The 24,525-nt window shown below is 41.5% G+C and overlaps 1 protein-coding gene across 2 annotated transcripts in view; it reads left to right on the forward strand.

Moving 5' to 3' along the window:
- Positions 1 to 579: 579 nt before the first annotated feature.
- The window catches only part of neurl1b (neuralized E3 ubiquitin protein ligase 1B), a 70,658-nt gene continuing 46,712 nt past the window's right edge, over positions 580 to 24,525 (forward strand). The window contains exon 1 of one of the 2 annotated variants that reach the window (XM_026279716.1): positions 580 to 809. In XM_026279716.1, the coding sequence (XP_026135501.1) occupies positions 722 to 809 (88 nt within the window). In that variant the 5' untranslated portion in view covers positions 580 to 721. Of the gene's footprint in view, positions 810 to 23,347; positions 23,405 to 24,525 lie in introns of those variants that run through there. The other variant, XM_026279717.1, reaches the window with a different exon arrangement.

The following is a 24,525-nucleotide window of genomic DNA, read 5'->3' on the forward strand; positions in this document are numbered from 1 at the left end:
CTTGTTCTGAGCTAATGTTTAACATCAAACCATTAAACACAGCCACATTTAGCTTTTAGGTGCTTTTAAAATGTAGCTTTTAAACCATTACATACAGTCATATTTATCAAGCCTGTTCAAACCAGGGCAGGTCATTTCATCAGTCATCTCAGGAGACTCCATGATGCTGCAGAAATCCCTCGACACCCCTCTCATACATAGGCAATACCGACTTTTAAAAGTTTTTAATTAATTGCTCCGAAATTGTTTTTTAAATAAAATCTTATGTATGCAGTTTAAAATGAGATGCAAACTATTGGACAGTAGCCTACCACTACAATTCAAATACATAATTCATTTAGACGCTTTTATCGAAATGGACTTACAAATGAAAATTACAACAAGTGATTCATCTTAAAAACGTTCACCAATGAATCGAATATATGCAACATTTGTACACATTCCCCGGCGCGTTGTTGACGGGAGTGGCCGTGTTTGTCAGGACCGGACCGTTAGGGCGTTCACGCGAGGAGCCGGGCACGGCGATTGGACAGCGCGCGACACATACACACATGCACGTGTGAGGTGTTTTTAGCTTTCAAACTGAATTTAGGCGGGTTTTTCGGTTTTCCTCTGCAGTGTCCACCGCAGCCCGTCTCGAGACCAGAGAAGTTCTGTGACGGCTTTTTCCAATGATTCAGTTGCGTTAGATTCGTATCCTGTCAAACTTCAAAGTGTTCTAATGGGGAATAACGGATCTTCCGCGGAGTTTTCCGCTCGAGGGACAGTTCACAAGACAAGAGTTCAGTGGCAAAGCAGCAGTCTGCAAGGTAGGTGTCTCGCTTGTTTTAATGTAGTGTATGGTAAAATATTTTAACAGTTCAAAATCTAACAGCATTAGACACGAAAGCTTCTCTCGGAAATAACTTTTTCTGAGCCGTTTATGCCATGGTTAGTGCCAAGGTGAGTTTTAGTGGATGTGTGACGTCAGTTCCCCTCCCAGGTATCCTAGCAGAATAACTCAGTAATTATCACACTACCTGTGAACATGATCCACAAACGTTTCGGTTCCACAAAGTGTCACAAATTTAAACACTATGGGCTGCATATGAACATGTGTGATTATTCCCTAACCCAGTGAAATTGAGTAGTATGTCCAAATTCACAGTATTCATAAAAAAATAGGCTACCTGGATGACCTAGCTTACTATTTGAACTAATTGAAACAAAAAAGTTATATTTTTGGCAACTGTAAACACCAAAGGCCCCCTGGCCCTTTCACACCAAAAGTGAAATGAATAAGCCTCAGGGTGTGAAGTGCCTCTGCACCTTACTTATTTTAAAAAAATTAAAATGATTTTTTCTTCCTTTTGTTACTTTACTAGTTACTTGAAAAAAGTATTCGTGACTCATGTTATGCTAATGCGTAATGCTTTTATCATTTCAAATCTAAAAAACAAAACAAAACATAGTTGGAGTCGTTTGAATTTTTGTTGTGGGGAAATCATTTTGGAAAAATGTATTTATTCAGGACTTCTAGATGTGTAAAAAACATCACATTTGCAATTGTGCATACTGCTTATGTGTTATTACTCCGTTATGAAATTATTTAATTCTTTTTTTAAAACAACATTAAGGAATTCAAAAGCTTTGTTTCTACTGCAGAATTGTGACCTTTTTATTAATCTATAACCTCTTTCAAATTCTATTAATTTGTAGAATATAATACTGTCATTCTGTTATAATGTTTCATAATGTTGTTGGGTTGTCATTTATTAGACCCACATTTTTGGAAAATAGCATGAGAAAGGACACTGTTCCAGTAATTTCCAGAGTTAAACAGGAAATGTAACTCCCACGATGAGAGAGCTTCTGAACTATGCAGAGTTGGTAAGGTTGTGGCTTTCCCAGGACCTTGATGAGAACAGTAGAGAGGGAACAATTGTTTCTCATACAGAAATGAGGAATCTGAGAAACATTTGGTCTGACTAACTAACATTATATCAAAGTTTAAACTAAATCTGAATTAAGTCTTTCAATGAAAAGTCTTAGAAATTAAGTATGCATTTTCTTCAGAGTTTGAAGTTTGAAGTTGTTAATGGTGACCTGGTGAATCTTTTAGCATACTATTTATACACAACCTTTAGAGGGCAGTTTACACTTAATGGCAAAATCTTACCAGCAGATGGCAGCTAATATCTAACTGAGTAATTAACTATTTATTTCATTTTTTATTTGTTGGATATACTCTAATGAGGACAATAATAACAGAATGTTATATATTTAACTAATACCAACAATTAACAGTTTAAAATAAAAGTAGACCATTTTTGTTCATTTGGAAACCTTTTCTTTATACTTAAATCTTTTAAGTGATCTTTATTTTGAATGAGTGACAACTAATGCAGCTTTCTTTTAGTCTTTATTAAATACTTTCATGTTTACTTTGTTTTCTCCAAGTAGTCATCGTTTTAAGTGTTTTCGTGCTGAAAACCACAGATGCAGGGCCCAAACATGCATTTTTCATTTGTTTAAACTGAGTAACAACTCTTTGAACATACATGCATTGTTTAAAGGCACTTGGCTTCAAGTCAGATGAGTAGTTTGTCTGCATTCCATCATCCACTGAGTCACAGGCCAGTCTGCCAAAAGCAAAAAACAAAAAGTGTGTTGTAAAATAAAAATGTTTAAAGAGTATCAGATTTATTGTATACCTTAAAGGGAGAGGATATACCTTAAAGGAGGATATATATTTTAATTCTTGAAATAAACAAATCAAACAAATCATCCAAGACATAGGCCAGCTATCCTTTATTGGCCCTGGTTTGTAGCAGGTATTGTTTGATAGTCAGGCAAACAGTCACAAAGTTTAGTGAGGATTAACACATCCTAGAGCAGGGTTCATGAAAGTGTCATACAGTGAGTGATAAAGACCAGACACTGGTGGTAGACACCACAAACATGTGCATAAAGAGGAAACAACGCAGTGACAGCTAGCAGCATATAATAATCTATATTTGCAGACTAAAAAGTAAAGTGCCTCCCTTAATGTCAATTAAATGTTAAATATTGTTGCATTTAAACGTGTTTTTAAAATGAACATGGAATGACATACCACCTGTTTAATTCTGTGATGTGATGGGTGGAATTTTATCCATGTGAAATATATATATATATATATATATATATATATATATATATATATATATATATATATATATATACACAGTGGGGATCGAAAGTTTTGGCACCCCTTGCAGAATCTGTGAAAATATGAGTAATTTTAAAAAAATAAGAGAGATCATACTAAGTGCATTTTATTTTAGTACTGTCCTGAGTAAGATATTGTGCATAAAATATTTTAACATTTATTCCACAAGACAAAAAAAATGCTGAAATTATTAAAATAACCCCAATCAAAAGTTTGGGAACCCTTGGTTCTTAGTACTGTGTTCTGTTACCTGATGATCCTTGACTGTCTTTCTGTTTTGTGATGGTTGTGCATGAGTCCCTTGTTTGTTCTGAACAGTTAAACTGAGCAGCGTTCTTCAGAAAAATCTTTAAGCTCCTGCAGATTCTTCAGTTTTCCAGTATCTTTGCATATTTGAACACTTTCCAGCAGTGACTTTATGATTTTGAGATGCATCTTATCAGACTGAGGACATTTGAGGGACTCAAACACAACTATTTAAAAAGGTTCAAACATTCACTGATGCTCCAGAAGGAAATACAAATAACATGCATTTAGTATGATCTCTCTTATTTTTTGAAAATTACTCATATTTTCACAGATTCTGGAAGGGGTGCCCAAACTTTCGATCCTCACTGTATATATATATATATATATATATATATATGTACACAGCTCAGATAGTTTCCAGTGAAAAGCTTGAGACTATGCATATTCTTGGGGTGCCTGTCTCAAACATGTATTAAGAAAGTAAATAGGGTCAAATTTATGTTGACATTAACTGACTTTTAACTGTCCTCACAATCCTCATCTAAAACGGAGCAAGAAAACAGTCATAGCATTAACATAATTAGGCCTATATGTTTAGTTTAAAATCATTCAGGGCAACTGGTTTGTCCCAGTTAGTGAGTACAAAGTCAAACATATGGCAGCACAGCTTACTGTGCTTGGAGCTTGTTGTTAATAATGTAAAACGATCATTTGAGATATGAGATACCCTTACACAGAGGAAGTTCCTATATTTACAGCTTCTTAAAATAGCCCCTGTACACAGCACTCGGCTTGTATCAGTGTCCCTTTCAGAAGAGAGGGGCCCAGATTTTTTCCCACACATGGATGAAACTGATGTCATGGTTTGCAGTGAAAGGCTGAACGGAAGAAGAGAAAAAGGGATAATATGCATGGATGTTGGGCCTGGGTAGAGGAGCAAAAGGTGACCAGAAACTATAAAACCAAAGGCTCATTTCCCTTCATAATTTTAGCAGTTTGCAGGGAAACTATAACGTAATGTTAAATTCAAATTCAATTAAATTCAAATTCAATAAAGAATTTGTGACCTGCTATTAACACCTTGTCAGCCATTCATCTTTGCAGTTTTGTTGGGGTAAATTGTGCTACTGTTTTTCAGTGGGTAGACTTGCACTCATACCTGTTGATGTAGTCTCCCTATGGTACTCTCTTTTTTTGATCTCTATATTTCACTTACATGTGCTGTAATACACTGGGCTTGGCAGTATGATAGTAGAAATTTATCACCTAGTAGAAATGCTGCTATTCCATTTTACTGCAACTGGACTGATTTATGTTATTTACATGTGTGAGCAACAAAATACAGAGATGAACGTATACATTTTTCAGAGCTGAACTCAAAGATCTAAAACTTTTTCTATGTTTACAAAGGGCTATTTCTCTCAAATATTGTTCACAAATCTGTCTGAATCTGTGTTAGTGAGGACTTCTCCTTTGCCGAGATAATCCACCCACCTCACAGGTGTGGCATATCAAGATGCTGATTAGACAGCATGAATATTGCACAGGTGTGCCTTAGGCTGGCCACAATAAAAGGCCACTACAAAATGTGCAGTTTTATCACACAGCACAATGCCACAGCTGTCACATGTTTTGAGGGAGTGTGCAATTGGCATGCTGACTGCAGGAATGTCCACCTGAGCTGTTGCCTATGAATTGAATGGTTGAATTTAATTGAATTTGGCGGTACATCCAAATGGCCTCACAACCACAGACCATGTGTAACCATGCCAGCCCAGGACCTCCACATCCAGCAACTTCACCTCCAAGATCGTCTGAGACCAGCCACCTGGACAGCGTCTGCAACAATCTGTTTGCATAACCAAAGAATTTCTGCACAAACTCAGAAACTGTCTAAGGGAAGCTCATCTGCATGCTCATTATCCTCATTGGACAGTTCATCGTTGTAACCGACTTGAGTGGGCAAATGCTCACATTCGATAGCGTCTGGCACTTTGGAGAGGTGTTCTCTTCACGGATGAATACAGGTTTTCACTGTACAGGGCAGATGGCAGACAGCGTCTATGGTGTCGTGTGGGTGAGTGGTTTGCTGATGTCAGTGTTGTGGATCGAGTGGCTCATTGTGGCAGTAGGGTTATGGTATTGACAGGCATATGTTATGGACAACGAACACAGGAGCATTTTATTGATGGCATTTTGAATCCACAGAGATACATTGACAAGATCCTGAGGCCCATTGTTGTGCCATTCATCCACGACCATCACCTCATGTTGCAGCATGATAATGCACAGCCCCATGTTGCAAGGATCTGTACACAATTCCTGGAAGCTGAAAACATCCCAGTTCTTGCATGGCCAGCATACTCACCGGACATGTCACCTATTGAGCATGTTTGGGATGCTCTAGATCGGCATATGACAGCGTGTTACAGTTCCTGCCAATATCCAGCAACTTTCGCACAGCCATTGAAGAGGAGTGGACCAACATTTCACACAATCATCAACCTGATCAACTCTATGTGAAGGACATGTGTTTCACTGTGTGAGACAAATGATGGTCACATCACATGGTTTTCGGAACCCTCTGACCCCCTAATACAGTAAAACTGTACATTTGTGGCCTTTTATTGTGGCCAGCCTAAGGCACACCAGTGCAATATTCATGCTGTCTAATCAGCATCTTGATATGCCACACCTGTGAGGTGGGTGGAGTATCTTGGCAAAGAGAAGTGCTCACTAACACAGATTTAGACAGATTTGTGAACCATATTTGAGAGAAATATGCCTTCTGTCTACATAGAAAAAGTAATAGGAAAAGAGTAGAGGTGTGACCTCGGCATCCTGGCTAAATTCGCCCATTGGCCTCTGACCATCATGGCCTCCTAACAATCCCCATATCCGCTGATTGGCTTCATCACTCTGTCTCCTCTCCATCAGTAAGCTGGTGTGTGGAGGGCGTTCTGGCGCAATATGGCTGCCGTCGCATCATCCAGGTGGATGCTGCACACTGGTGGTGGATGAGGAAATACCCCCCTGTCTATGTAAAGCGCTTTGAGTGCCTAGAAAAGCGCTATATAAATGTAAGGAATTATTATTATTATTATTATTATTATTAATAGATCTTTGAGTTCAGCTCATGAAAAATGGAGGCAAAAACAAAAGTGTTGCAGTTATCATTTTGTTCAGTGTGTGTGTGTGTGTGTGTGTGTGTGTGTGTGTGTGTGTGTGTGTATATATATATATATATATATATATATATATATATATATATATGTATATATAATATGTATGTGTGTGTGTGTGTGTGTGTAGTGCCTTCATAAGTAGTGGTAAAGTAAAGACAAAATTGCTCTGTTTGCTGTGGAGTAAAGAAATATTATTAAAATATGAATATGAGACAAAATTACAGAATGTCAAAATTGTTATTTGGGTGATTCAACACTAACATATTTACCAGCTAAGAAGATCAGCACTTTTAGAGTTTCATCCCTCTACTTTATGTGAGCTTAAGTATTGGAACAGTTTCCTCATAGGTCTTTTTAAGCGATCAGCTCTGTCTTGTTGCATTAATTGTTCAGATATTAAAAGCAGGAACTGTGTCGTATCAGTTATATCCATTGATTCTGCATTTTCAGTCTTGCATTCAATGACGACTCACACAAACCAGGATGAAGACAAGGGAGCTGACTTCTAAGGGAAAAGAGGAAGTCAATTGCTATAGTAAAAACAAAAGAAAGGAAAGGACGTGACGTGTGGCCAAGTATGGTGTGTGCTCTGCATTTCACTCATCCAAGTGCGCACACACACACAGCAGTGAGTTGTGAACAAATGAACACCATGAACACACACCTGAGCAGTGGCCAACCAATGCTGCAGTTCCTGAGGAGCAGTTCGGGGTATTGAAGGTGGAGAGAGCACTGATTATTCACTTTCCTCACATTCCCTGCCGGACCTGAGACTCAAAATGCAACCTTTCTGTTACAAGTCCGACTTTCTATCAATTAGGTCATGATTGCCTCCAGGGGCACTGGACAAAGGGCATGGAGAAATCAAGACTTTGGAAACTACCTGCGACATCAGCAACCAACAACAACCTGATTGGCTGAGAAAAACAACAGCAGTTGATGACAGACAGATCTTAAAAGCTGTGAAAATGAACGCTAAAATACATATCTGTTAAACCACCAAAAACCTCCAGAAAGCTGGGGTGATGCTATAACAATCTATTGAGAGTTTTACACAGAATTACAGAGGTTACACTGCAAGATACAAACCTCTGATCAGCTCCAAAAATAGAAAGGCAAGATTAGTTTGCAAAAAAGCACAAAGGTGAGCCAGTAGATATTTGGAACTGAGTTATATGAACAGATGAGACAAAGATGAACCTTTATCTAAGTGATTGGAAAGCAAAAGTGTAAATTATCCTAAGCATACAATGTCATCTGTAAAGCATGGTGGAGGTAGTGTCGGAGGAGACTGGTAGTGGCAGAAACTCCCCAAAACAAGTAACAGTTGGAACTGGCTGCATTAAATGCTGGGGAAAGCATTTCAAAGGATAAGATCAAGAGTCTGATGATGTCTATGGGCTGCAGACTCACTGCTGTGATTGCACGCAAGGGATCTGCAACTAAAAAATAGTAAATAATCTTATGCTCACTTCAAATAGTGGCATGAATTCTAAAAGTGCTGTCCTTTTTATTTGGTTAAATATGTATGTATGTTGAAACCGCTAATAATAAAATATGACATTCTGTAGTTTTGTCTCCTATTATATGTCTCTATGTATGTATGTATGTATGTATGTGTGTGTATATATATCATATTTATGGGAAGTCATTTTTATGAGAATACCACGACTGAGGTGCCCTTGAGCAAGGCACTGAACCCCCAACTGTTTCCCGGGCGTCACAGCATAAATGGCTACCCACTGCTCCAGGTGTGTGTTCACGGTTTGTGTGTGTTCACTGCTGAGTGTATGCACTTTGGATGGGTTTAATGCAGAGTATGAATTCCGAGTATGGGTCACCATACTTGGCTGTATGTCACGTCACTTTCATATTCATGTCTTGACTAAACAGCAAACAGAGCAATTTTGTCATTACTCTCCCAATTCTTATGGAAGGCAGTGTGTGTGTGTATATATGTCCAGAAGAAGATCATGAACACCATTCACAAGGAGGGTAAGCCACAAACATTAATTGACAGAGATGCTGGCTGTTCACGGAGTGCTGTATCCAAGCATGTTAACAGAAAGTTGAGTGGAAGGAAAAAGTGTGGAAGAAAAAGATGCACAACCAACCGAGAGAACCGCAGGTTTATGAGGATTGTCAAGCGAAATCGATTCAAGAATTTGAGTGAACTTCACAAGGAAATGGACTGAGGCTGGAGTCCAGGCATCAAGAGCCACCACACACAGACGTGTCAACCACAGACAACATCAGAGTGTCTTACCTGGGCTATGGAAAAGAAGAACTGGACTGTTGCCATTGGTCCTTTTTTTCAGATGAAAGAAAGTTTTGTATTTAATTTGGAAACCAAGGTCCTAGAGTCTGGAGGAAGGGTGGAGAAGCTCATAGCCCCAAGCTGCTTAAAGTCCAGTGTTAAGTTTTTACAATCTGTGATGATTTGGGGTGCAATGTCACCTGCTGGTGTTGGTCCATTGTGTTTTTTGAAAAGTCACTACACCCGTTTACCAAGAAATTTTGGAGCACTTCATGCTTCCTTCTGCTGACCAGCTTTTTGAAGATGCTGATTTCATTTTCCAGCAGAATTTGGCACCTGCCCACAATGCCAAAAGCACCAAAAGTTGGTTATATGACTGGCCAGCAAACTCACCAGACCTGAACCCCATAGAGAATCTATGGGGTATTGTCCAGAGGAAAATTAGAAACAACAGACCAAATAATGCTGATGAGCTGTAGGCCACTGTCAAAGAAACCTGGGGTTCAGTACCACCTCAGCAGTGCCACAAACTGATCACCTCCATGCCACGCTGTATTGAGGCAGTAATTAAAGCAAAAGGAGCCCCTACCAAGTACTGAGTACATGTACAGTAAATGAACATACTTTCCAGAAGGACAACAATTCAGCAAAAAAGTTTTTTTTATTTTATTGGTCTTCTGTAGTATTCTAATTAGTAGAGATAGTAACTTGGTGGGTTTTTGTTAAATGTGAGCCAAAATCATCACAATAAAAAGAACCAAAGACTTTAACTACTTCAGTCTGTGTGCACTGAATTCATTTAATACACAAGTTTCACAATCTGAGTTAAATTACTGAAATAAATGAATAAATAAATAAACTTTTCAGCAACATTGTAATTTACTGAGATGCACCCGTATTTGTGTGTGTGTGTATATATATATATATATATATATATATATATATATATATATATACATATATACATATATATAAATATATACATATAAAATATAAATAAATACATATAAATACACACACACACACACACACACACACACACACAGACACCCCATATTATATGAACATGTATGGTTTTTGCCAAAGAGAGTAGGTGTTGAAAGGTCCTGAACAGAGCAATATCTACGTGACTAGCATGACTTGGAAGCAAGGTTCTAAAATGGGTAAAACAGAGTGCTGTATCTGAATAGGTCCTTCCTCTGCTTTTTTTCTGTTTGAAAAAGTCCCCTTCACAATACTTTTGTGTTAGGGAGGAACACTTCAAGAGGGTGCCAAAATAAGCAGATTTAATCACAAGAAAACAAGTAAGCCATCTTCAGACTTCCACTGCTACACATGCTGCAGCTGTTTCAGCGAGTCATGTGATGGTGATGTGCCTTAGAAACCGCCAAAACAGTAACGCTGACATGCATGATCCTATTGTTGACCACTACAGCTATTGTGTTCCCCTCTCCAGGAGGCTTGTTTTACTAATAGGTCTTATATTTGTATTGTAGTTGTTTCAAATCAAGTAGTACTGTAAATGTTAACTAAAATGCAGTTTATAAAAATATATCTGCATAATAACGATCAGATAAAACATTATAATCAATGGCGAAGAATTCTGACTTATTTGACCAACTCAGGCTCATTGAAAAAATTGACATTGTGGGAGGTTGCCAAGGTGTAGCTAAAGTGAATTGTTTTATTCTATGTGTCATTGTTAGGAAAAACAGGTAGGAAATCAAGCTAGTCTACACACCCCTGCTTAAAAGTGCTTTCTGGGATGTAAAAAAATGATCATGTAAGCAGGGTTGCGAGGAGTGGGTTGCGATGCCCTCTGCAGGGGGGGTTGGTTTTGGAAGAAATGCAACTTTCATGTGCATCTAAAAGAGCACAGATTTCTAGCATATCTCCGTTAATATTTTTGGTTTGACCCATTTCAGAGGACAAAATAAGAGCTTAAAATGCAGTAAAATCTTTAAAAGTGTAAAGCTCTCTTAACTTGACGTGCTCACTGACATAAATGTGTAAGAAACACGGTCACACACACTTCTCATTGATTTATTTGTTTTATAATTTTTTTACATTACTGTTGTCATGGTCACCCTTAATGTTTTTCTGTGGGCTTTGCAAATATTTAACCAATTAAAAGTATTAAAAAGACCTTGCAGCTAAACGTAACTCTAGATTGAATTAAGTGCTGCACACATTTTGGTCTGTCTCTGCTTTTTTGCTATACAAGGGTAAATAAAGAAATGGTTGTTTGATGTGCAATATTTTCTTTACTCAATAAACTCTCTCTCTCTCTCTCTCTCTCTCTCTCTCTCTCTCTCTATGTAGATATAAAAGATAAAGTTCTATTTGAGTTTGAGCATTTGTCGTCAGTTATAGTAATTATTAATAAGTCTTAAGTAGACTGCATAGCATTTGGTCTTTACAATCCTGACTAATTGGTTTAACATGAAGTCAGCTGTCACTTGTGATGTCTCTTATTCTACATTAAATGATGCGAAAGAGCTCAAGATTGATCATATTGCTGGGAGATCTCTCGTTTACAGCCTGTTTTAAAACGTTTATCTATTTATTCATTTATTTATCGAATTGAGGTCTGGCTGAATTCAGACTGGGACTTTCAAAAACTCTTCTTCTTCTGAAGCCATTCCTTTATTGATTTAGATTTGTGTTTGAAGTTACTATTGTACTGAAAGATGAAAGATAAAAAGTACCTATTCGTTTCTTATACGACTTTTATTGTAAATTATTATTGAAATTATATTGAAATTATTTTTATTCACATTTTACATCTCTAAAAGCATACATTTTAACAGGGGTGTGCACTTTTAATACCCACAAGTCATTTTTAACATTAAAAACACTAGACACACATCACCTGTACAAAGATAAACTTGGCTATAAAGAAACAAAGACAAATCTGAAACATTAATTGCCAGTAAATGGTGTTATGTCTCAAACTCTGCTTCAGTGAATGTTATATGAACTGAGTCAGCCAAAATTAGATTTTTCACAACACTAATGCATTAACACAAGATAGCAAGACCAGTTATACATCCCTCATGCCTGAGATCCAAGGTCAACAAACAACATTCAAATGGGTGCTTTAGCCCAAAAATACCCTGCAATGTCTCTTTTCCATGGAGATTGGTATGGCCCACCTCCCTTAAGGGCCCCTATGCTCTGGTGACAGCTCTCAGAGTGTTGTTAACCTTGTGCAGAAGAGTTGACATGAAGCCCTACAGGCCAGTTTGGAGTTGCTTTAAAGGGTATTAAAATAGCATTCAAAGGACATGACAGCTGTCTTTACTTAGGGCTACTGAATTAAATACTGTGCATCTATAACTAATGAAATCACTGTGATGTAGATGACTTTGTTTAGACAACATTAGATGTTTGTAACCTTGATAGCTGTTCTACTATTATGGAATAATATAATATAATATAATATAATATAATATAATATAATATAATATAATATAATATAATATAATATAATATAATATAAGTGTTCCGGTATCTCAAGTGGTAGAGCAATGCTTAGCAAGTGCAAGGTTGGGGGTTCGAATCCAAGGGAATTTGCACCCAGCACCCCCCATTATGGGACTCACAGCTGAAAGTGCTCTACCTAACTTATAATTGTAACAGTTTCCTACTTCAGTGTGTTACAAACATAATGTTGGTGTCTTTGGAAAGAAGGCTTTACTTTTGGGCTTTACTTTTTATAAACCAGATTTGATAATGCAAAAATATTAAAAGTTATAGACACTGAATTGCCTTGAATTATTTTTTTTACCACACTTAAATATTTTTTTATTTGATATAAAAATACATGAAATGCGTCCTGGAGCAATCTAGAAAAGTAATGGGTTGAAAGCCACATGTCTCCTGAGTTTATATTTCAAATCTGAATAAGATATCATGAAAAATTAGACTCAAATATTTTTATGAGACTATGTCTACACCCCCACCCCCCAAATATATATAAAAAAAAATATTTACCAACAGTATTGAAGGCTTCTACAAACTATTTATTCATTAAACATACCAATGCATAGTTTTTTTTTCAATTATAAAACACTAGACAGAAACTTAGACATCATATAAGTGATTTGTTTGAGCACTAGAAAAATACAATAAGAATAATTTGAGTAAGAAAAATAAAAAAATAAAAATAATAAAAAAAAAAGATCTAACTGTTTGCCAACTACAGAAAATCCTGAGATTGCTAGAAAGGCAGCATTTACAATGAATTACGATGCAAATAAGTGCTGATGTGCTGATGGCCACTTATATAGTTGATAATAACACAAATGGGCCATAAAGTAAATATTCCACTTGAGCCCCTTTCACACTGCACGTCGGACCCTCAATATTGCCGGAACATTGCCGGGTCGCCTTCTGTGTGAAAGCAACCACGTCCCGGGATTGATTCCCGCATTGAACCCGGGTCGGGGACCTAGTAACATTGCGGGGTTCGACCCGGGACGAACGCTGTGTGAACAAAAAGCCAGATCTAATGCCATGTCGAAGTGATGACACGCGTTATCGCTTGACTCTTTTATCGGCTGTTTTGAAAGAAGATCAACGTTCACGACGAAAACATATGTGCAAACTTGAGATTGAGACCTGGAATGCTAGATGTGGCCCCTTCATCTGCAACAGCCAGATCAGTGGTGTTAAATTAAATTGTAACCATGTAGGTTATCAGTGAAGTTACGTTTGCTAGTAATACGTACAGTACTTAATTTGTAAATTGCGAGGGTACCGGTAACAAAGTGGGGCAACGGATCCGGCACACAATTAAAGAAGGGAGAGGTAACGGAGCACTCGTGCAATCACATTGGTGGACCAGTTTAAGTGATTAAGAGCGTGCATCAGTTGCTTTTATAGGGTCTGTAAGGTCATGAATAACATTGAAACGCCATGCGATTTTTAAAACAACAATTTCCAGGCCTAAAAACTTTTCTGAGGGGGACTATGTGTCGCATGGTTTTAATAAATCTTGCAGCTCTCAAGTTTAGAATGAGGGAAATTCCTGCATTTATTCAACATAGCTTGTAGGTTTGAATAATAAAATAAATCAACACAAACAAAAAAGATTAAATCAGTCATTTGAATACATGAATTCTCTTCTCATCAGAGCATCAGTGATCTCCACGATGCGATACAAGACTCACTCGCATTTCAGGACAGCTGACAGAACTGTCACTTGACTAATCGGGTCATTGTTGCATTGTCACAAAAATGTATAATAATTTGCACACCTTTTTAAGAATTTTAAGCCATTTGGTACTCACACTCTCCAAAGGTCACATCCAAAGCTTGTGCGTATAAAGCTGACTCGCGAGTATTATATAAGAGTTATTTTCCGTAGTTTGTTGAGTTTAAGCAACCAAATACAAACTATATGATGTCTGATGGGTGTTGACAAATAAAACGGTTTCATGGCACACTCTACTAAAATACAGGGGGGAAAAGAAAAAAATAGGGGTAACAAATCAATAATTAAACAACACTGCGTCGTCAGTGTTGGTGTTGTAGCTAGAGCTGGGCAATATATCGAATATTAGCGATATTATTGGAATAATTTTGACGACGATGTAAAATTTGAATATATCGGGAATATCGCATATTTCAAATTCAAGCATACTTTCCCAAAAGAACGGGCCAAATGTCCAAAAAAGGAACCTGTAACTGCTCTACGCCCCTCTACTAAGAGAGTTAAATGATAGCGGTTGCCAGATAACAAGAGTTTAAAACAACTGTTACAAGGATACATTTTCTGCCTGGTGTTTGCTTATTTTAAGCAATCTGGCAACCATGCGCACATGCTCACTCCTCATTGCGGAAGAGCCGCCGACGATAATCTGAAAACACTAACAAACTGGAATTGAGCGATCTAATGAAAGCGTCGTTCAGCCGGTCTGTGTTCTGTCGTGAGATCTCAACTGTATTGTTTGCATTTGTGATCGCAAAATAAATGCACTTACTTGACCGCTGATGTTTGAATAGAGAAACATAGGCTATGGCCATTGACAGTAAAAGAAATGGACACAGCGACCCCATTGGAACGCAATTGAGAAAAGTGAAGCCCATTTTTAGCGTTTTTTAGCACTTCCGTTTCTGACGCGCAGACTCAAATGAAGCTTGACGACATCAGCAACCTGTCTGACAGATGTAAATCCTCTAGTAGCTGTGCGTGCAAACTGCCATCGTTAATCTTGCAGAGACGGCGAGCTTGAGTGGGGAGTTCTTTGTCGTGAGTGAGCAGGAGTAAGTATTCTGTTTAATTATTTTGTATAGTATTTTAAAATGTAACGCCAGTACGCCATATTAAGTTAATTGCCTGCGAGCTTCTCCTCCTTTCTGTATGGTAATGCGACAGAGAGTTGAGTGGTTATGATGCAATCGTTAGCCTATTTTTTACAAAAATTGTTTATACGGGGCCATAATGTAACATAGAAGGTAATGGAGCCCTTTATACATTGTCGTGTATCTTTAGAAATAAATAATGGACAAACGGAGTCTTTAAACGCCTCAGATGTAAAGTTATTCGCTGTCAAAGTGACGCCAAAATGAATGGGAGTCAATGGGAATGCTAACGCAAGTGAAGTTCTGCTACAAGATGGCAGCTCGCAGCCGAATTCTACTTCCAGTCGACTTCCTTGCCGCCTGGCTATGGCCAATAGGGCTTTGGCGTCGTGACGACATTACGTGGCGTGGCCACCACGTTGACAGCCTCCTTTACTGCTACTCAGGCTACTGCGCAGTGTTTAGACATACTCCCTCTCATCCGTGTGTCTTAATTTGATTAATTAAAAATCTATTTCAACCATGGTAAACCGTTGCTGTATTGTGGGGTGTAAATAGCGCAACATATAATCGCCATGGGGAAAATAAAATGAGAATGGATTAACTTTACACCGCTTTCCTGCTTGGAGGCGTGATGGAGACCATAACATCTGAATATTCATTTATATAGCTTAAGTCAACATTGAAAATAAGGGAAATTTCTTGGGTTACTCATCCAAAATACGGGAAATTTCAACATTCATCTTTTTGGTGCTATTCCTCTGCTGACATAAAAAAATTCGCGAGTAGGCTTTTGCGTTGAGAGCGTTTGGAAGCTGTGACATTACCGTGAGGAAAATAACATCCAAAACAAACCATGGCTAACAGTCAGATTCAGCGTATATTTATGATCCAGAATCAGATCCAGAGGCTGAAATTTAACAAGAGCAGCATCAGCAACGATGTCTCTATGTAGTATGTACTGAAACTGTATATATTTGCTTAGCGGTTTTGGAAAATGACTAAGTTCCACTGTATGTGGTCTTTTTTTTTTTTTTTTAAACTGTACATGTGGAAAGTGCAGTTTGATGACAACATTGCATGTTGTTTACTTGATGTGCTTACGCGCCGATAGCTAAATTAACAACACCGAGATATTTGAAGTAGTTTTACTCACCGCCTGCGGTTCCAACACACGATCGTGACCCTTTTTCATTGGGACTGCATTATCCCTAAGAAATAAACGATGTGCAAATCCGGCGTCAAACTGGGCCTTGTTTGTAAAACAAGCATCTTCGAAATGCAGGGGAACAAACAAAAACACTTGCACAACTCCGGTGATGCTCTGTAAAAATAAACTCCATCCACTGGTCCCTTAATGCTGTTTTTTTTTGGTAATCTGTGCAGGTTTGTCTTGTCCTGGAAACCAAAAACACTTCTTTTGTGACATTTCGCGACGCTCTTGCTCTGATCAGTGAATGTCTGTGCTCTCAGTGCTGTGCTATACGGGAGCGCGCGCTCTTCCGGCAGAAGTGCCCTTAGGACCCATATAAGGAAATTCCGCTCCATCTAACGTCACACAGAGCTATACTCAAAAAAAACTTTCCGAAACGTGACAAACCGGAAGGAGTATTTTGGAACAAAAATACTCCTTCAAACGTACATCTTCATTTTTGAAACTTTGTCCATGTTTAGCATGGGAATCCAACTCTTTAACAGTGTAAAAAACTCAGTATGCATGAAATAGCATTTCACCCCCGCTTTAAGCGATTTGTGAAGCTAGGTCTAACGTGACTTTAGTTACAGATTGGCGTGAAATCGTGCTCTCACAACAACCACGCTATCCTAAAAAGCCCAACATCACACTAAGGTTGCTTTCAAGTAAGCAAAATGATGCTTTGAAAACAGCTGTTTCGCTGGAAGGGCAAGGAGTAGCAACAGGACAACAACACAGAGAATTGACAGGTCCGATTGAAGAGCTAACGGGATATTTTACAGGAAAATACCCATCCATTTGTGAACTGTACATGAGACTTCAATGACTTGTAGCTTCGGAACTATTCTGAAGTGTAGGCGCTCACAAAACAAACAAGGTAGCCGAAGATATATATTATGCAAAAGTGCGGCAGCAAGTCTCCGTTTCATATGGATCCAATAGTTCCGATTTTGTCCACATACCGGTCCCTGGCATCCATATTTAACGTATCCCTATAAATCCCACAACCTTTTCACGATTTTATCATCTTTTCTCTTTCTCCTTACTCTGCTTCTTCTCGTTCGAATTGATGTATGATCATTCGCGAGGCTGCCAGCAGGACCGCCACGTCCCAGAATGCAACGTGGCGCCCAAGCCCTAATAGGGGAATTTCACTGATATGTTTACCAGTTTCCATAATATAGACAGAGAGAATGCAAAAGTCTTTGGTGTTCATTTATATATATATTTATATATAAGAAATAGCTATGTGCTTCAGCAACTAGCTCCCCATCTAAGAGGGTTTTTAACCCTTTCGAGTCGATTAACGCATATATGCGTTTTGAGTCATTTTCTCCTGATAACCCCGAAAAGAACTTAAATTACACTCTCAGTTTTAATCGTACAGATAAGAGCAATACATCAATCGAATCTGTAAAGGGTCTACTTTTTTTTGGATACAGACATAATAACATAAAACCTTTGTGCACTTATAAAATAAAGATAACAAACAAGGTGCGCTGTCTACAGTCTTTGTCTCCGCTGATCGTCATGTACAAACATTTCATTAAAATGAACTGTAACTCCGTGAATACTCAACGAAGAGACATGAGAGAGATATCTATAGAAAGCCTGGAATGTCTACTTTTAAACTAAACAGGTGCTGCCGAAAACAAATATTCTGAGATAAAGTAATCCATATGAAAACAACGCAATGTCTGTTTTTCATATCTCAGCTCATTATATCTAATGTGACCACGCCCCCGCGCTGAACGCGCTATTCAGATTCAAACTGAAGCGCGCGGCTTGAATACGCCCACACAGAAGAAAAAGCAGCGAGACTGTTCTTCAAGTTATTTTATTTTACTGTTTGCTTCGCGATGAGAGGATTAAGACATAATTCACCCCAAAAAGATGTGATGTGGTTGAGTGTCAGGAGAAAATGGGCAGGATTCAGATGCGGGCTTACGCAAGGCTTTATTTAAAGCAGAGGAGGCAGATCAGATGAGTCACGTTCACAGGATTACTCGTAGTGACTGGGAGTATAGTCGAAGCAGAAGAATCAACCCGATGAGTAACGTTCCACAGTTATTTGTACGACCACTGAGACCGGAGGGATGACACTGAAGCTTCCAAGAGCTCTGCGCTGGGGAACAGGGGGCAGAGAAAACAGCTAAACACACTGGAGCCTGAGGACAAGACACGACAAAGGTGAGTGCCAAGAATAACTAGAAGATCGGAGCTATTGGTACGAGTAACAACAGTCTGACAATAGACAGAGAAACACGGGGACTGATAAGGGGATAAAATTAGAAGAACATAGAAAACAGGTGGTGAGTAATTAGGGTTCACAACACTGAAACAAGGAGGGCGGGGAAAACTCGAACAGGTAGACGCGGTGAGCTGACAAGAGACCCAAACACACACAAAAGGCAGGTGATTAGCCCCGAGACCCGACAGTACCCCCCCTCCCAGGAGCGTCACCTGACGCTCTAGGAAGGGGCCTACCTCGATGCCGCCGGAAGTCCTCAATCAACGAGCGGTCCAGAATGTCCCGGGACGGCACCCAGCACCTCTCCTCTGGACCATACCCCTCCCAGTCCACAAGATACTGAAACCCCCTGCCGCGGCGCCGCTCATCGAGTAATCTCCTAACCGTATAGGTAGGAGATCCATCCACAAGACGAGGGGGCGGGGGGGTGGGCCGACTACAAGCAGAATTAAGGGGGGAAGAGAACACCGGCTTGACCCTGGAAACATGAAACACCGGATGAACCCGACCAAAAGTGGGAGGGAGCTTGAGCCTGATCGCCACCGGACTAACCACCTTGGTGATGCGGAATGGCCCAATGAATCTGGGTGCCAGCTTACGAGAAGGCGCCCGGAGAGGCAGATCCTTGGTAGAAAGCCAAACCCGCTGACCACACACATAGGCAGGAGGAGAGGACCGGCGACGATCAGCTGCGGTCTTGGTTCGGCCAGAGGCTTGGACCAGAATCCTCCTGACCCTCTCCCAGGTGCGACGGCAGCGCTGGACGAAAGCCAGGGCGGATGGAACCGCTGCGTCGGGTTCCTGTGACGGGAACAGAGGTGGGTTATAGCCAACAGAACACTCAAAGGGGGACATACCTGATGCGGCCACCGGAAGCGTGTTATGAGCGTACTCTGCCCAGGAGAGCTGCTGGCACCAGGAACTCGGATTGTTGGACGCTAGACAGCGGAGCATTCTTCCTAGATCCTGGTTGGCCCGCTCACACTGCCCATTGGTCTGGGGATGAAACCCTGAAGACAGACTAGCAGAGGCCCCAATCTGTCTACAAAATTCCCTCCAGAACCGGGAGACAAACTGGGGACCCCTATCAGAAACCACATCCACCGGAAACCCATGGAGACGGAAGACGTGGTCCACCACCAGTTGGGCGGTCTCCCGGGCGGAGGGCAGCTTGGGCAGGGGGATGAAGTGAACCGCTTTGGAAAAGCGATCCACCACTGTGAGAACAACAGTGTTACCCTTCGACGGAGGAAGCCCTGAGACGAAATCAAGGGCAATGTGTGACCAAGGGCGGGAAGGGATAGGGAGAGGGTTTAGCAGACCATCAGGAGGGCGATTGACCGGCTTACTTTGGGCACATGTGGGGCAGGCCAACACAAACTGTCTAACATCTGCGGCCATAGTAGGCCACCAGAAACGCTGTCGGATGGCAGACAACGTCCTCCGAATCCCTGGATGGCAGACTAACCTGGATGAGTGACCCCACTCAAGGACCTCAGAGCGCAGCGCAGCCGGCACCGGCAACCTGCCCGCCGGACACTCCCCTGGCACTTGCACCCCTCGACCGGCCTCCTCAACTCGCTGCTCGATACCCCATGAAAGAGCCCCGACCACCACCCCCTCAGGAAGGATGGCCTCGGCCGCGACCTCCCCCCCCGGAGCACCGAACAGACGAGAGAGGGCATCGGGTTTGGTGTTCTTAGATCCCGGCCGGTACGAGAGGGTGAAGTTGAACCTGGCAAAGAAGAGTGCCCAACGGGCCTGGCGCGAGCTCAGCCTCTTGGCTGAACGGATGTATTCCAGGTTCTTGTGATCCGTCCAGACCAAGAAGGGCTGCACTGACCCCTCCAACCAGTGACGCCACTCACCCAAAGCCAATCGTACCGCCAACAGTTCTCTATTGCCGATGTCATAGTTACGTTCTGCAGGGCTGAGACGACGAGAGAAGAATGCACAAGGGTGGAGCTTCCCATCGTGGAGGGAACGCTGAGATAGAACTGCGCCAACCCCGACGTCCGAAGCATCAACCTCAACAATGAACTGGGCCTCAGGATCTGGAACCAACAGAACAGGTGCAGAGACAAAACGGGACTTTAAAATGTCAAAGGCTACCTGCGCCTCCCGGTTCCATCTGAAGGACACCTTAGTTGAAGTTAGGGCTGTGAGCGGTGCAGCAATCTGACCAAAATTTCTGATGAATCGCCGGTAGAAGTTGGCGAAACCCAGGAATCGCTGCAGAGCCTTCCGGGAGTCAGGAACCGGCCACTGGGCAACAGCTTCAATCTTAGCGGGATCTGGCTTGATCCCCTCCGTAGAAATAATGTGGCCAAGGAACGTAACAGACTCAGCGTGGAATTCGCACTTCTCCGCCTTGACAAACAACTGATTCTCTAACAACCGCTGGAGAACCCGTCTGACATGCTGGGTGTGTAATTGGAGAGAAGAGGAGAAAATCAAGATATCATCCAAATACACGAAGACAAATTGATTGATCATGTCACCCAACACGCTATTGACGAGTCCCTGGAAAACGGCTGGAGCATTGGTAAGACCAAACGGAAGAACCAAGTACTCGTAGTGTCCCGAAGGGGTGTTAAATGCCGTCTTCCACTCATCCCCCTCCCGAATGCGCACCAAGTGGTAGGCGTTGCGCAGGTCTAACTTGGTGAAGACCCGAGCTCCCTGTAATAATTCAAAAGCAGAAGACATTAAAGGTAGGGGGTACCTGTTCTTAATAGTAATGTCATTCAAACCTCTGTAATCAATACAGGGGCGCAGGGAGCCGTCCTTCTTCTGAACAAAGAAAAAACCTGCACCAGCGGGAGAGGAGGAATGGCGGATGAGCCCAGCTTGGAGTGACTCACGTATATACTTGTCCATGGCCTCTCTCTCAGGACCCGAAAGGGAGTATAACCGACCCTTAGGCGGAGAAGCGCCCGGGAGAAGATCAATGGCACAGTCGTAGGGGCGATGCGGGGGTAGCGAGGTGGCCCGGGCCTTACTGAAGACCGCCCGAAGATCATGGTACTCCGCGGGGACACCGGACAGGTCAGAGGGATCCTCCTGAGGAACACAAGACACAGAGACAGGAGGAAAAACAGCACCCAAACATGACACGTGACAAGACTGACTCCAGGCTAAAACGGCATTGTTGACCCAGTCAATGTGTGGGTTGTGTTTATGTAACCACGGATGCCCCAGGATTAAAGGGGCCTTAGGGGAATCAATAATAAACAGTTCAATCTGCTCGCTATGGCTATCAGCAATATGAAGGCTTATCTTGGGGGTGATGTGAGTGATGGTGGTGAGGGGACGGCCAGCTAAAGACCATGCTGATACGGGACTAACCAGAGGAATAAGCGGTATTTTCCAACGTTGAGCAGAAGCAGCATCGAGGAAGTTCCCCTCAGCCCCTGAATCCACAAGGGCGAGCCCAGTGTGAGACCGACTCTGGAAAGAGAGTTGGAACGGCAGCTGAGTCCGTGCTGCGGGAGAGCTTGAATTAAGAACCGTGCCCACCAGGACTCTCCGCCTCACTGGTGGACCCTGGCTTTTAACGGACAGTGAAGGGCGAAGTGTCCTCCCCTGCCGCAGTATAGACACGCCCCCGACGACAGACGCTCCTGCTTCTGTTGTGGTGTAAGCCGTAAACGACCCAACTGCATGGGCTCCTCCTCCGAGGGCTGTCGGCCGGCAGAACTGGCTGAAGAGGACTCTAGGTGGCGCCACGGGGCGGGCGCTTGCCGTTGTTTGCGGCGGCGGCTGAGACGGCCCTCAATACGGAGCGCGAGATTAATGAGATTATCCAATTCCCGCGGGAGCTCTATGGCCGCGAGTTCATCAGAAATTTGAAAATCCAACCCCTCAAGAAAACGAGCGCGCAGCGCGCTCTCATTCCAGCCACACGCCGCCGCTAAAGTCTGGAACTGGATGGCGTAATCCGTGACAGAGCTCCTCCCCTGAATCAAACGCGACAACTGGGCCGCCGCCTCGTCTCCCTGAGCTGAGCGATCAAATAACTTTGCCATCTCTCGACTAAAATCAGTGAAGGTAGCACAACAGGGAGCCCGCGATCTCCATACGGCAATTCCCCATTCGCGGGCACGGCCCGAAAGAAGTGTAAGGACGTACGCTACCTTGGCTTCCTCATTTGCGTAACGCCGGGGCTGCAGAGAAAACACCAGCGAGCACTGGGAGAGAAACGCTTGACAGGCGTTAGGATCGCCATCATAGACCGGCGGATTGTTGGCATGAGGTTCGGACTCGTGGGCCATACCGGTGTGAAGAACGGACCCCCGGTTTGTTGCCTCTCGCTGAAGGTCGTCCACCCGTGTGAGGAGCTCGGAGACTCGGGCACTGAGAGCGTCCACATCCTGCGCGGTGGTGTTGAGCTGGGTGGCATGCTGTCCTAACAAAACTCCCTGCTGCACGAGAGCCGAGCGGAGTGGATCAGATCCCGCTGAATCCATGATCTGGTCAGACTGTTCTGTCAGGAGAAAATGGGCAGGATTCAGATGCGGGCTTACGCAAGGCTTTATTTAAAGCAGAGGAGGCAGATCAGATGAGTCACGTTCACAGGATTACTCGTAGTGACTGGGAGTATAGTCGAAGCAGAAGAATCAACCCGATGAGTAACGTTCCACAGTTATTTGTACGACCACTGAGACCGGAGGGATGACACTGAAGCTTCCAAGAGCTCTGCGCTGGGGAACAGGGGGCAGAGAAAACAGCTAAACACACTGGAGCCTGAGGACAAGACACGACAAAGGTGAGTGCCAAGAATAACTAGAAGATCGGAGCTATTGGTACGAGTAACAACAGTCTGACAATAGACAGAGAAACACGGGGACTGATAAGGGGATAAAATTAGAAGAACATAGAAAACAGGTGGTGAGTAATTAGGGTTCACAACACTGAAACAAGGAGGGCGGGGAAAACTCGAACAGGTAGACGCGGTGAGCTGACAAGAGACCCAAACACACACAAAAGGCAGGTGATTAGCCCCGAGACCCGACAGTTGAGGATTTGAGAAATGGATTTCCTCAGAAAAAAGAATGAAGCTCTTTATTCAGCAGAGATCATAAACATGAGTAAGTCTCTTTTTATTTATTTGTACTAGTTTTCACATAAAGTGTAAACATTAATACTAGTTAGACTTTTTCCAAATACTTTTTCCAAACTATAATTCCTGACTAAATGTATAATCAAGTGAAACATTATGAAGTTTCAATAACAGTATACAATACTATACCATTCAAAAGCTTGATGTAAATAATATAAATGTGACAAATAGAGATAACTCTAACAAATGTAAAAACAATGCAGTTCTTTCGATTTATTCCCCCTACAAAAACTGAAAAATATTCTCAGCTCTTTTCAACATTAATAATAATAATGATGATGATAATAAATGGGGTTTATTTGGTAGAAAATAAGATTGTTAAAAGGATTTCTGAAGGATTGTGTGACTAGAGAAAGGATGCCAAAAAATTTGTTTGAAAGTCAGCTTTGATTGTCCCTAATAAACTGTTTAACTGCTCCCCCAAGTGGATATTAAATTATGTTGTGGGATAATTAAATATATTCTTAATAAACTACAAACATAAAATTATATACTTTTATTTTGTTCTCACATTCTTTCTTGTAAGTCCTCCCTCAGTGGCACAGTTGAATGAGAGGCTCATTATGCAGCTCATTATGCAGGCCTTTGTCTTCTCAGGTGTAAATCACAATGATATTCATGATAGTTGACGCCTACTCACATATGACTTTTACCAACAAAAAGTGTCTTAGAAAATTTAAATCAATATATTGTTTTCTGTGAATGAGTAAACAAGATGATTTTCACATAAATTTAGAAAGAAAAATTCTAGGCTACAAGCTCCAGTT

This window comes from Carassius auratus, chromosome 14 (genome assembly GCF_003368295.1).
Source record: "Carassius auratus strain Wakin chromosome 14, ASM336829v1, whole genome shotgun sequence".
In the NCBI taxonomy this organism is placed as follows: Eukaryota; Metazoa; Chordata; class Actinopteri; order Cypriniformes; family Cyprinidae; genus Carassius; species Carassius auratus.